At 41.3% G+C, this 15049-nt stretch overlaps 1 protein-coding gene across 2 annotated transcripts; it reads left to right on the plus strand.

Annotated features, from left to right (window-relative positions):
* The first annotated feature begins 362 nt into the window (after positions 1–362).
* On the plus strand, positions 363–10083 carry GTF3C6 (general transcription factor IIIC subunit 6). Of its 2 annotated transcripts, none has more exons than XM_087444004.1 (6): positions 363–452; positions 1133–1213; positions 2256–2319; positions 2399–2465; positions 4013–4126; positions 7139–10083. In XM_087444004.1, the coding sequence occupies exons 1-6, from the start codon at positions 391–393 to the stop codon at positions 7438–7440; spliced, it is 690 nt and encodes a 229-aa protein (XP_087300130.1). In that variant the 5' UTR covers positions 363–390; the 3' UTR covers positions 7441–10083. The 2 variants fall into 2 exon arrangements, with proteins under 2 accessions (XP_087300130.1, XP_087300131.1); XM_087444005.1 differs by lacking the exon at positions 363–452 and adding an exon at positions 474–786 and having other exon boundaries at positions 2421–2465.
* Positions 10084–15049: the final 4966 nt, after the last annotated feature.

Genomic DNA, 15049 nt, shown 5'->3' on the forward strand with positions numbered 1-15049 from the left:
CGTTCACATAGCAGACTCCAACGCTCATGCTCTTGGGAGCTAGACCATCCCGTCTCACATACAAAGAATCAGAAGAATCGATGAGGTTGCTTTAAGAAAATTCTGTTCAAAACTTCACTTCCCCAGGTCTCTTAGTATTCCCATCACAATTTGTATCTCTTATAGCACCTAGGGCACACTGATTAATGTATAATCGGTCGGGTCCCTTTATCTACCTCTCCTACATCCTCCGCTCTGGCAGGCGTGACGCCCAAGCCCACTCTCCAGCGCGGGGCTTTGTGTGCAGTGGGCGCTCACTGCGTGTTTCACTGAAACGTGCCCTGGACTTGGCTGGGGGACCGTGAATTGAGGATTCGTGCTCCCGCGATATTAGGAATTCCTCTCCGAGAAATGGAGGGTCGTGCCAACATCAGGCCCTCCCGTTTCCCTCGCACGCGGCGTTTTCCTCCCTCGTAGGTCCTCTCCTCCCACCTGCGCGGGGAGCCTGAGGGTTCCCTAGGTCGCAGCACTTCCCCAGCGGGCAGAACCCCCCGCCCCTCTCAGGAAAGGACCGAGGACGGGGCCTGGGCGGCCTGCGCGGGGACACGGAAGCGGCGCTCTGGCGTGCCGGCGGGAGCGCTTTGCGCGGCCAGAGCCGCAGCGGGCCCCGGGGAGCGGCTGCCCGTAGTCAAGATGGCGGCCCTGCGCGGGCGTGGCCGGTGACGCTGAGGCCCGAGGAGGGGCGGGAACATGGCGGCGGCCGAGGAGCCGAGTCAGGGGGACGGGGAAGAGGAGGAAGAGGAGGCAGTGAGTGCTACGCCGAAAGCTGCGCGGCGTAGCTGCGTGGGGCCGGTGGTGGCCGTGCGGGCTGTGTGTGGGGAAGGGAGTCCGGGGTGCGGCGGGCGGGCGGGCGGGCGGGAGGCCCCGCGGGCGCGGAGCGGGCGAGCGGCTGGCCTCGGCCCTAATTGCCACACGGTGGTTGGAATGGGGAAGTCGGGGCAGTTCCCTTAGGTAACGTCGTCTGCTTGCTCTCATTGAAAGCAGGTTTTCCCCGAGGTGGGATCATTGCCCTGGGGATCGTGGCTCCTTTGTTATTTGCCTCTTCTGCACGCACCCCGCGGGCTAGCGTTGTAACCCCTCTTTCTTCCACCAGGAGCAGTTGGTTTTGGTGGAATTGTCAGGAATTATTGACTCAGACTTTCTCTCAAAATGTGAAAATAAATGCAAAATTTTGGTGAGTCTTCCAGAATTGGGGGATTGTTCTAGATTTTCTTAAATTTAAAACAAGAATGAATGGTGAAATACCTATCTCCAAAGATTGATACATTCATTCCAAGTTACAAAGCTGTGAACTCTAAGGCTCATCATAGAAGTACAGGGACTATGGTAGCAGATGAGAGAAAATGCCAAACATTGCTTGAGTGTCTGAATGTGCGGCTGGAGAGAAAGTTAAAGATTTGGAGGAGGTAGCATTTTGATATGGAACAATATATTTTTTTAAAAATGCATTGTTTTAGAAAGCGAGGGGGGAGAGAGAAACACAAAGTGAAGAGAGGACAGCCAGATATGCATACAGAGGTTAAACTGGAGAAGGGAGAGGAGATACCTACTAAGAAAAGACTTCAAAGACCTCACACTGCTGTTGACTTGAGCTATGGTATCATAACTTACCATCTATCACTTTACTTTAAAATCTTTGAGCTATCGTTGGCAAAACTTCTGCTGTTCTTACCTTAAACTTGAAGCGGATGTTGATTGAAATAGACCTTGCTGCTTGGGTATGAACTAAGCAGTCTTCAGGTTGTGGCTGCTGTGATCAGAGGATGTTTTAGCTTATCCTGTACTTGCTAGGATAAGACGCTCTAGAGTTTGGGAGATCTGCATCCTTGGTAGCCCAGTTACAGGTGGAAGGCTCTTTCTTTCTTAACTGAGACCTAATTGGCATATAACATTGTATTAGTTTCAGGTGTAGAACATAATGATTTGATATTTGTAAATATTGTGAAATGATCATAATTTGTCTAGTTAACATCCATCACCACACATAGTGACAATTTTTTTTCTTATGATGAGAACTTTTAAAATTTACTCTCTTGGCAACTTTCAAATATACAATACAGTAGTATTAACTATAGTCACCATGCTGTATGTTATATCCCCAGGACTTATTTATTTTGTAATTGAAAGTTTGTGTTTTTTGACCACCTTTACCCATTTTACTCCCCACCATCGCTTTTTTTAATGATGATTTTTTATGATCCTATATCGTGTTGTAGGGAATTGACACTGAGAGGCCCATTCTGCAGGTGGACAGCTATGTCTTTGCTGGAGAGTATGAAGGTAGGAGGATGTCGGGTACATGAAACTCCTTTTTTTTAATATGCTTTTCAGAGAAAGTACCTCTGTTATTTTCAACAAGTTGCCTTCAATTTTTTCTGCAGACACTCTTGGGACTTGTGTTATATTTGAAGAAAATGTTGAACATGGTAAGTGATTGATATGCTAACAACTCTTTTTACTATGAAATATTTCTAACATACTTATGTACACTGAATATTAAAATTAAACATCTCATGTACCTATTGTTTAGCTATGTCAAATCTTACCATTTTGCCAGATAATTAAAAAACATTCCAGATACATTTGAAGCCCCTCGTATACCCCTCTCCAAACTTATTTCCTTACCTTCTGTCTTCAGAGGCAATCACTCTCTGAATTTGGTGCTTTTCTTTCCTATACCTGATTTTATATTACATATGTATGTATCCACAAACAATAAATAGCATTTTTTATATATATTCAAAGTTGATATAAATTACAGCATACTGTACATATCATTCTACATCTTTTTTCAGTCAGAGGTATGTTTTGAGATTTATAGCTGTTGATATATATAACCCTATTTTCCCTGTTGCTTCTTATCCCATTTGTGACTATACCACAATTTATTCTCCAGTTAATGGACATGTTGGTTGCTTCCATTTTTATTAGTAATTATTAATTACTACTAAAATTTATTGAGTGCCTTCCATATGTCAGGCACTATTCTAAATGCTACATGTATTAACTCATTTAATCCTTACCACAAGCCTATGAGGTAGACACTATCATTATCTTCATTTTATAGTTGAAGAAACTGAAGCACAGAGAGGTAAATAACATTCCCAAGGTCACACACGAAGTAAATGGCAGAGCCAGGATTTGAACCCAGTGGGTTTGCTCCAGATCCCACGTTCTTAATTATGCTTATAACTCACTACAAAATGCTGCCATGAATATTTTATGTGTCTCCTTTGCATATATGTAAAAATATCTTCAAGGTATACACTTAGAAATGGAATTGCTAGATTGATGAGTGTGTATATCTTCAACTTAACTTTTAGGTTCAACCATATGAAATTTTGGCTGAATATTGACAATTTCATATGGTTCAACTTAATAGATATCACTATGTTGCTTTCTGAAGTATAGTATCAGCTTACACTCACAGTAGCAGTGTATGGAAGTTTTCAGTGGGCTTCACATCCTTAGCTCAGACCCTTATCGTCCCTCCTGTCTGTGTCTGCAGTTTTCTATAAAGCTGTAACGCCAGGCAGCAGGTTAGCAACGGTATGTCTCAGCCTTCTCTCATGATGGGGAATATCCTCACTCCAGTCTCTGGCTTCATGTAGTCTGCCTTTGGTCCTTCATTTTGAGTGATAGAATTTTAGACCTCATTACCCTGTAAGGCCAAATTCTTGGCCCCCAGTTTCCTACTTCAGGGCTACAGCCTAGGAGGCCCATAGTTTAATCTCACTCAGAGCTTTGTCTTTCTGTGCCCTGGAGGTGTGTGTTGTTTTTGAGTCCTGTTGTACCTTCGGTCGTTACGTATTTTCTCTCTCATTTCTCTGTACTTGGAGCAGGAGGGATGAGTTAAATCTTGAACTTACTACCCCATCTTGACAGGAAGTAGTTTAGTCTGTTGGGGCTTAACATGATTCTTTTATTTGATGGCATCAAGCAGTATAATAATTGAGTTGATTTTATGTTCTAGTGGATGCAGAAGGCAATAATAAGACGGTGCTAAAATATAAATGCCATACAATGAAGAAGCTCAGCATGACACGAACTCTTCTGACAGAAAAGAAGGAAGGAGAAGAAAACATAGGTTGGTTCACTTAGTTTTCTGAAAATAGATGATTTAATATTGGCTCTGATAATGACACATTGCTGCCAGGACATTCCTTGTACTTTGTAGTAATAACTATATGTAATATGTTAAATATATTAAAATTGAGGTGCTCCATGAAAAGTACCAAACATAAATTTAAAATTCAGTTGAATTCTAATATAGCAGAGGGCACTGGAAACATATAAGAAATCTCTGTCTGCTTTGCATTGGAAATAATTGTGAGGAATTTGCCAAGAAACTTAATATGATTTCCAACCCCTAGTGTGTGTGTGTGTGTGTGTGAGTGAGTGAGAGAGTGAGTGTGTGAGTATCTATGTCTCTATCTCTCTCTTTTATAATAAAAACTTCCTTATAAGTGGTGAAGATATGATAGCAGTTCTGGGTTCCCAAGGTGTAACCCCAGAGATCTCCTGAAACTTTTGGCAGCTGCAGCAACCTTCCCCAGGAGCTCACGGCTGGAAGAAGCTGGCTTCATACGTGAGGGAGGGACTCAGACTCTACAACCACGGTTGTTACTCCTGAGTCTAGTTCTTAATTAGCATCCATTTAGCCTTCTCCAGTTGCTGCTCATCCCAGACTAGAGGCTTTAGACCAGTGCTTCTCACATCCCTAACAGGCACATGTTTGCTGAGATGAACAAAGAATCACTTGATGGTTTAAAAACTCATTGCTCAAAGACACATTTGAAACTCTAGTAAATATGACTTTAGTGGTGAATATATTTGTGGCTTGGTAGCTTTATTGTATTTTAAGGAATAAACATTTGAAGCTACATTAATCGTATAGAAATTAATAACACCAACTACACATTCAACTACATAACAGATCTCTTCTTATGTATATACCAAAACTATCCCCTTTGTTAGGCATTCTGTGAAAATAACAGGAAGAAGGAGGTACTTGAAGTTCTAGAATGAACTTGAAAGGCAGATGCATATCAGATAAGCTTAACTATTGTTTAGATACTCTTATTAAAGGAAATTATAGAATTTCCTCTTCTGTAGTCTTTATTAATCTGATAGATCTTTGGGAAGATTTGAGTGTTTTGCTTAATCACATAAGTTAGTAACCAACTGTTCAAGGCTGTATTAGTTATCTATTGCTGCAAAAAAAAAATTACTCCCCCCATGGGGTGCGCCGGATGGGGTAGTGGTTAAGTTCTTGCACTCCACTTCAGTGGCCCAGGGTTTGCAGGTTCAGATCCCGGGTGCGGACCTATGTGCTACTTATCAAGCTATGCTGTGGCAGGGGTCCTACATAAAGTAGAGGAAGATGGGCGCGAATGTTAGCCCAGGGCCAATCTTCCTCAGCAAAAACAGGAGGATTGGCAACAGATGTTAGCTCAGGGCTAATCTTCCTCACAAAAAAAATTACCTGTAAACTTAACAGTTTAAAACAACAACAAGAAAAAACACTATCTTAGACAGTTTCTGTGAATCAGGTATTTGGGAGCATCTTGACTAGGTCATTCTGGCTCTAGGTCTCTCGTGAGGTTGCAGTCAGTATGTTGGTTGGGCTGCAGTCATCTGAAGGCCTGGGTAAACCTGGAAGATCAGATCATAAGATGGCTCACTCAATGGCTGGCAGGTTTGTGCTGGCCGTTAGCAGGAGGCCTCAGTTCCTTGCCTCCACATAGTACCGTTTGAGTGCCTGCCTGACATGGCAGCTGGCTACTCCCAGATCAAGTGATCCACGACAACATGTCTTATGAACTAGCCTTAGAAGTCACATTCTGTCATTTCTGCAATATCCTATTCAGTGTGGGAGGGGATGACACGGACATGAAGGTGAGGATCATTGGGGACCTTGGAGGCTGGCTACCAATCATGGCAGTATGCTAGAGGCAGGCAAAGTAGACAGGAGATGTGGTCCTTACCGTCCGGTAACTTGCACTCTAAAGTAAATCACATTGAAACAGACATGGATGAATGTGACTCCACACCTATTTCATTCAACTTATGTTAAGTATCTGTTAGGTGCCAGGTATTACGCTAAATAACAGTAAAGGATGGCTTCAAGGTTTTGAATCTGGGTGACTAGGAGAATGATGCTATTGCAGGAAAAAATAAGAAAGTCAGTAGTTGAAGCTGAACTGGAGGGAAAAGGACTAATCAATTTTTGATAGAGGGAGACTTTATAGGAATAATATATGGGAAGACATGGGATCAGCGGTGAGGAAGTTTCAGTAAACAGCTGCAGAAGAGTTAATTTGTGGTGGAGAATAGGAGCAGACAGATGTGTGAACAGGGTGGCAAGATATGTTGGGATATCTTAGAGATATCTGATGTAATTTTGAAAATGAGAGTAAACAGCTTGGGCTTGCTACAGAAATAAGTGAGGATCCACTGAAAATATTTGGCTGAAAAGGTAATAAGAATAAATGAAAAAATGACTAGCATTATTGGAGCAATTCTTGATTATAGGGGTTCATTGAAGGGTTGGGGCTTTGACTATGAGTATGGAGAGAAACAAAAATTTTTTCAAGTTTTTTTTTGGAGAGGTGTCTTATTTCACAATTGGATGTTCCAACTGAAAACTACATAAAAGTGTTGACTTGGAAGATGATAGGGCAGTATCATCCATTGTATTACGAAAACTGAGTGGAGGAGAAAATTGTAGGGAAGTGACAGTTTTCTTTACTGTAAAGCATGAGGTGGCAGTGAGAGCTCAAATTATCACTCAGAATGAGTTGGGAATTGAACTGTGGAAAAAGGACTTGGAATAGTAACTGAATCTGATTACTTGTAGTGATTTGGGTGATACATACCCTGTAAGCATCCCAAGGTCTCCATGTGAGATGGAAGTTACATAATTATTTATCAGTAGTTACAGGCACCATGTTGCTTGGTTTATGTTTGGGTTTTACTTTGACATTTATTCATGGGATGAATATTTAAATTAAAGAAAAATATACTTAAGTAACTAAGATTCCTTCTTCATGTTTATTTCTTGGTTTTTCCTCCCACTCCTTACCCCCTCCCCCGTTAGGTGGTGTGGAATGGCTGCAGATCAAGGATAATGATTTCTCCTATAGACCCAACATGATTTGTAGCTTTCTACATGAAAATGAAGATGAAGAAGTTGTAGCTCCAGCCTCAGATAAATCTTTGGAGTTGGAAGAGCAGGAGATTCAAATGAAGGATAATTCAAACCTGAGTCATGAACAGGAGAAACCACCGCACCTGGAAATAGAGGATTCTGGTCCTCTTATTGATATCCCTTCTTCTGAGACAGAAGCTTCTGTTTTTATGGAAACTCAAGATGCTGCCTTAGAAATGACTCCTAGATGAAATGTTTCTCATAGTAACTAGTCATGAACTTTTTAGAGTTTTTGTATAAAATAATTGGCTATGTAGCTTTCAGTTGTTCACCATTATATTATTTTTGTTGGCTATATACATATTTCTAATTATAGCTACAACTTAGTATAACAGAATCATTAAGGACCAGGTATGAATTGAATTTTTAAAAATATGGTTTAAATGACTATAGGGACCGTTCTCTGATGAGTCCTTTACATTAGAGGTTTTACTAAGGTAAGTGTATAAGTTTTCTATGGCAGCCGTCATAAATTACCAACCACAAACTTAGTGGCTTAAAACAACACAGATGTATTTTCTTACTGTTCTGTGTGTCAGCAGTTTGACAGGGGTCTCACCTGGGCTAAAATCAGGGTGTTGGTGGGGCTTTATTCTTTTCTGGAGGGGGTTGTAGGGAGACATTTCCTTGTTCATTCAGTCGTTGGCAGAATTCAAGTCCTTGCAATTGAAGATCAAGGTCCGATTTCCTTACCGTCAGCTAAGGGCCATTCCCAGCTTCTAGAGGCTGCCTGCATTCCTTGGCTCGTGGTCCCCTTCTCTTCAAAGCCCCAGCAATGGCAGATCAAGTTCCTCTCATGCTTAAAATCTCTCCTGCTGCTTCTTCCATCATCCTATCTCTAACCGACCCTTCTTGCCTTCCACCTTTAAAGGTCTGTTTGATTACATTGGGCTCACCTGGATGACCTTCCTGTTTTAAGGTCTATAACTTTAATTCCATCTGCAAAATCCGTTTTGCCATATAACTTAACATAAACAGGCATAAAACTGAGGATTAGGGCCTGAAAATCTTTGGGGGGCCATTTTCCAGTCTACCACAGTAAGTATTATATCTAGGAACAGAAAAAGAATTCACAAGTGCTTAAAGATAAAGGTCAAGTTCCTGGTGTGCCAGCTGTAATTCCATTCCTTTCCCACTTGAGAAAGATTACTGGAATTCACCTGTAACAGTCATTCTGTTATGGTGATAAGCTAGATCTGCTCTAATTTGTATTTTTTAAGTAAATTATTCACAAACTTTAATACTTTGTTACAGGTTGAACTATATGAAATTGTCAGTATTTTATTGTTTCTAACTATAAAAAGCAGCAATTTCATATGGTTTAACCTGGTACTAATATGTTAAAACACCTCACATTAATTATATCTTATAACTGTTGGAGATATGTTTGTTGTGACAGAGAAGTAATGTTCTAGGATGAGGAATTTTTTTCTTCAATAAGTTTTATAACTTTTTACAAAACAAACAACTTACCTTGATTGAAACATTCTAAAATCATAAGCACATATATCTTCCCAATTTTTATATGGCTTTTTTAGCCTCAGCTTTTGTTAATAAAAAGCTTATTTTCCCCACCATATGTATGTGTAGGAGAGACTGGTAATTATCTGTCCCAATATCTAATCTTCCTTTTTTTGCTTTGTAACAGAATCCCAGAATTTATTCAGGTTATCAATGTGCCCAGCTTTCCTTACATGTATACATGGCCATATGACTAAGTTCTGGGCAGTGACATGGAATTAGAAATGTTGAGAGTTGGATGGTTCTGGGAAGTTTCCTTGAACTTTAAGGTGTAACAGGAAATGGGCCAGCTCATCTTCTCTTTTCTCCTGCTGGAACATGGCTGTGGTGGCTAGAGCTCCACCAGACTTGTTGGACTATAAAGTAACCTTGGAAATAGAAGCCATGAGTGGCAGAGCAATAAGATAGAAGATTGGATCCTGATACTATGATGCTGCCCTAGACTGCTATGAATAGAGGGTTAATAAAACTCTTTCTCTTTCTCCCTAGTAGAATGACCACGAGTTTACTTTTCAGCACTGTTTTCTCTGGAAACCTACTAGACAAGGTAATAATAGAACGTCAGCTGTGACACCAGGCAATATTGTTTATGATTTAAAATTACCCCTTATTGGTAAACTGTAGCTGGACCAGGACGACTGTGACAAGTGCTGTAGATGTCCATTGGAAAACATGGGCTTTGGGCTTCCTTAAGTACTGTGTTTCTTTTTGCAAAGATTCCTGGAAGCCACCCTTACAACCATGAAGGTTCTAAGCCAGCGTGGCTTCTGCAGCCACCCACATGATCTTGTTCCTTTATACCTGAGCTGACACTTGGGAGGCTGGAGTAAAGACTCCTGCTGAAACAAGAATCCTGCTGCTCTGCTTTTTCCTATGAAGTCAAGTGGGCTTAGTGCAAGTTGGGTCCCACAAGGTGTGTTGGGTCCTGTGAGTGAGTGTCATTCCAAACCTGTGACTACTGCTGCTGTTCAGGCAGAGAAGGCATTGCAGCCACCTACCTCTGACCTTTTACATGAGACAGAAATAGTTTCTCTTGTTTAAGTCACTCTGTAATAGCCACAGTTAATCCTAATTGATACAGTATGCATTTTAGAAAACTTGAAAAATGTAGAAAAGTATAAAGGAGTGGAAGATTGTTGAGATTTGTAAACTTGTAAAAGAAACTGATCTAGACTATGAGGTAAGTTAAACCTTAAACTGAAGAGGAAAATGAAGTCATAAATTCTGAAGAGAATATATGTTTTAGCTTCTTACATGTTAATAAGAAATGTTTGGAATTTAGTGAAATAAAATCTTATTTTTCAACTATGAAATATTTTGTAAGACTAGAACTTCACATATGAATTTCTCCACCATTGATTTGCCTTAGTAACTTACTAGGATTACGTACAAGCTAATCTTGGAACCAGTCTCTATGTAGCTGTCATACTAAATACTACTTCTGACACTGAATGCAGTGGGTGGCTTTTACTTACAAATAATGATGTTCTACTCAAAAGGATCATATTGTTAAGATGTATCATGGAGAATTATTTGTTAAGGCTGTGATAGAAATGTTTGAAAGTCCACCCATTTTTCTTTTGTTTTTCTTTTGGGGGGGTTGGGGGTACTGGTATTTTGTATCTGAGTTTAATGTAGCCATACTTGCATAACATTAATGAGAATGTTAGGGTAGTAGAGGTTCTAGTTTTCTCAGATCCAAAATAAGATTTCTTTCACTATCATGTGTGTGTGTGTGTGTGTGTGTGTGGAAGATCGGCCCTGAGCTAACATCTGCCAATCCTCCTCTTTTTGCTGAGGAAGACTGGCCATGGGCTAACATCCATGCCCATCTTCCTCCACTTTATATGGGACGCCGCCACAGCATGGCTTGACAAGCGGTGCGTCAGTGCGTGCCCGGGATCTGAACTGGCGAACTCTGGGCTGCCGCAGCGGAGCACGCGCACTTAACCGCTTGTGCCACTGGGCCAGCCCCTCGCTATCGTGTCTTAACAAGCTCTCATTTCCTATTCATATTCCATGCTCCCAATTTGTGATTGTTTTAGTTTCCTACTGCAGCTCTAACGAATTACCACAAGCTTAGTGGCTTAAAACAACATAAATTTATTATCTTTTAGTTCTGGAGGTCAGATTCCAAGATTAAGTCTTGGGGGATAAAATAAAAATGTTGGTAGGGCTGCATTCCTTCTGGAGCCTCCAGGGGAGAATCCATTTCCTTGTCTTTTCCAACTTCGAGAGGTTGCCTGCGTTTTTGACTTGAGGCCCCTTCCCACATATTCAACGCCAGCAATCAATATCATCAATCAATCAATATCTTTCTCTGACCTCTGCTTCTGTCATATCTCCTCTGACTCTTACACTCCTGTCTCCCTCTTAAAAGATCCTTTGTAATTAGATTGGGCCCGCCCAGAAAATCCAGGATAATCTTCCTATCTAAAGATCCTTAACTTAATCTCATCTGCAAAATCTCTTTCACATATAAGGTAATATTCACAGATTCTGGGGATTAGGACGTGGGCATTTTAGGGGGCCATTATTCTGTCTGCCACACTTTGATGCATAAATTGTTCTGGGAAACAAATGAGGTGAGCTCTGTGATTGCCCCAGTATACCTCCTGGAGAGAGTTTCCGTGTCACGGTGTAGGGAGGGGGAATCCAGATGGAGTCCAGCAGTCTCTCTGAGTTGAGGACACAGAACTGGGAGTCCAGGGAGACCAAGGGGACTGGAGTTTGCAGAGCAGAGTAGCAGAAAGGGGGGCATGTACAGAGAAAGCTCCAGAGATCTGCAGAGTCTTCCTGGAGGCTTCAGCTGACTACTGATCACAGGTGTGTTAGAAAACCCCTGGGGCAGTGAAAAGAGCCATCTGAACAATCCCTGGAGCCTAACAGTTCCCAGCCAGAGTAGAAAATCTCATAATTCATGGGGCATGGATAGAGTACTTAGAAGGGTTTTGGCTCAGTAGTGGAGCAAAATTAGCCTAAATAAGGCTCTCACCCCACCTAACAAAGCTTAAAAGCAAGACCTGAAAAGATCAAACTGTTTACAAGTAACTGCATCCCAGAACAACACTCGAGTATTTTTAACATATTCAGCACCCAGCAAGGTAAAATTGACAATGCCTGGCATTCAATAAAATATTATCAGAGACTTCTGGTTTCTGGTCTGGCACGTAAGAAGCTGGAAGTCATCACTCTATCCTAACAAATAAAAATGGAAACTGAAAACTCAACAATTCTAAGACCCATCAGAGAAGTGAGGTCACAGGGCAGACTGCTGGCCCCAGAGTTAGAGAGAGAGACAAGTGAATACAGAGAATCACAACTTACCAGAGCAGAAACCCACGAGCACAAACCTGGGAGAACCAGTGCTGGCATCGGAAAACCTGAACTATGATTGATGGAAAACCTGAACTATGATTGATGAATTGCTAGAGGCTCAATGTGGACATCTCTGAGAATTTAAAACCCCGTGGGGTCTGAGTCATTGGGGGCCCCCACACTTTTGTGAATTGTACCTCCAAGAGTTAGACCAGGTTCTCACAGTGAATATTGGAGAAAAATTCCTTTGTGCTCCTAGCATGGGGAGGGAAAAAGGAACCATTTTATTTTTGCGTGTGTGTGTGTTTACAAAGCATCTTTCTTTTTTTTTTATTGTGAAATTTTTGTTGTACATTATTATCAGTCACCATATAAGTGCATCCCTCCACCTCTTGTGCCCACCCCCACCCCCCTAGACCTTGGTAACCACCAAACAGTTCTATCTGTCCGTGTGTTGGTTTATCTTCCACATATGAGTGAAATCATACACTGTTTGTCTTTCTCTTTCTGGCTTATTTCACTTAACATAATACCCTCCAGGTCCATCCATGTTGTTGCAAATGGGACGATTTAGTCTTTTTTTTTATGGCTGAGTAGTATTTCATGGTATATATACACCACATCTTCTTTATCCAATCATCAGTTGAGGGACACTTGGGTTGCTTCCACTTCTTGGCTATAGTGAATAATGCTGCGATGAACATAGGGGTGTGTGAGCCTCTTTGGATTGTTGATTTCAGGTTCATTGGGTAGATTCCCAGTAGTGGGATAGCTGGATCACAAGGTATTCTATTTTAAATTTTTTGAGGAATCTCCATACTGTTTTCCATAGAGGCTGCACCAGTTTGCATCCCACCAGCAGTGGATTAGGGAGGAACCATTTTCAAATATGCCAAAGCATACTGTTCTTAACAATGTCTGCCCTTAGGAGAAACTATTTAACCAGCCTAACTGACCTAGGGAAAGGGAAATACCCAACTCCAGCCCACTCTAGTGATTCTGTTCCACTAAAGAGAAGGGGCAAAAAACAGAAGCACATGTGAAGTTGACAGTCCAGAGGAACAGGTTCACTGAAAGACTGAGTCCTCATAGGTCTATAGAACCCTTCCCCTGTCCCCACACCTTACCACCATATTGCTAAAGGCCTACTTACAGTAGTTCCTTTTACCAATACATCATGTCCAGCTATCAAAAAAATTATAAGACATACTAAAAAGTGAAAAACACAGTTTGAAGAGACAGAGAAAGCATCAGAACCAGACTCAGATATGGCAGGGATATCAGAATATCAAACTGGGAATTTAAAACTATGATTAATATGCTAAGGGCTCTAATAGACCAAGTACATATCATGCAAGAGTAGATGGGCGATGTAAGCAGATATTCTAAAAAGAACAAAAAGGAAATGCTAGAGATCAAAAACACTATAATAGAAATGAAGAATGCCTTTGATAGGCTTCTTAGTATACTGGACACAGCTGAGGAAAGAATCGCTGAACTTGAGGATATCTCAATAGAAATCACCAAAACGGAAAAGCAAAGAGAAAAAAGACTGAACAAAAAACAGAATATTGAGAAATGTGGCACAGCTACAAAAGATGTAACAGGGCCCAGCCCTGTGGCCGAGTGGTTAAAGTTCTGCGAGCTCTGCTTCAGTGTCCTGGGTTTGCAGGTTTGGATCCCAGGTGCAGACATACTCCACTCACCAGCCATGCTGTGGTGGCTTCTCACATATAAGGTAGAGGAAGATTGGGACAGATGTTAGCTCAGGGTGAATCTTCCTCAGCAAAAAAAAAAAAAAAAAAAAGATGTAACAGATGTGTAGTGGGAATTCCAGAAGGAAAAAGAGAGAGAAAGGAATAGATGACATATTTGAAACAATAATGACTGAGAATTTCTCCCAAGTTAATGTCAGATACCAAACCACAGATCCAGGAAGCTCAGAGAACACAAGAGGATAGATGCCAAAAACTCTACACCTAAGCATATCATTTTTCAACTACAGAAAATCAAAGATAAAGTAAAAATCTTGAAAGAATCTAGAGGGAAAAAAAACACCTTACCTATAGAGGAGCAAAGATAAAACTTACATCTGACTTCTCAGTAACCACGCAGACAAGAGAGTTAAAATGAAATAAAGTGTTGAGAAAACAAATCACCCTAGAATTCTGTACTCTGCAAAATTATCCTTTAAAAGTGAAACAGAAATAAAGACATTCTCAAACAAAAATTGAGGGAATTTGTTGCCAGTAGACCCGTCTTGCAAGCATATTAAAAGAAGTTCTTTGGGGCCGGCCCCGTGGCTTAGTGGTTAAGTGCGCGCACTCCGCTACTGGCGGTCCGGGTTCGGATCCCGGGCACGCACCGACGTACCACTTCTCCGGCCATGCTGAGGCCACGTCCCACATACAGCAACTAGAAGGATGTGCAGCTATGACATACAACTATCTAATGGGGCTTTGGGGAGAAAAAAGGAGGAGGATTGGCAATAGATGTTAGCTCAGAGCCAGTCTTCCTCAGCAAAAAGAGGAGGATTAGCATGGATGTTAGCTCAGGGCTGATCTTCCTCACAAAAAAAATAAAAAACAAAAGAAGTTCTTTGAGAGAAGGAAAATAATATGAGTCAGAAAATCAGATCTACATAAAGAAGGAAGAGCATCAGAGAAAGGATAAGTAAAGGTAAAATAAAAATTTTTCATTTTTCTTTTATGAGGAACATCATAAAAGCTAACATCTGCCAATCCTCCTCTTTTTTCTGAGGAAGACTGGCCCTGGGCTAATATCTGAGCCCATCTTCCTCCACTTTATATGGGACGCCACTACAGCATGGCCTGATGAGCGGTGAGTCAGTGCGCACCCAGGATCCGAACCCCGGCCGCCAGCGCGCGCACTTAACCGCTACATTACGGGGCTGGCCCCTATTTTTCTTATTCTTAATTGATCTAACAGATAATAGTTCAT

The sequence above is a fragment of the Ceratotherium simum genome, chromosome 19, assembly GCF_057802395.1.
Source record: "Ceratotherium simum simum isolate JZ-2026a chromosome 19, ASM5780239v1, whole genome shotgun sequence".
Lineage (NCBI taxonomy): Eukaryota > Metazoa > Chordata > Mammalia > Perissodactyla > Rhinocerotidae > Ceratotherium > Ceratotherium simum.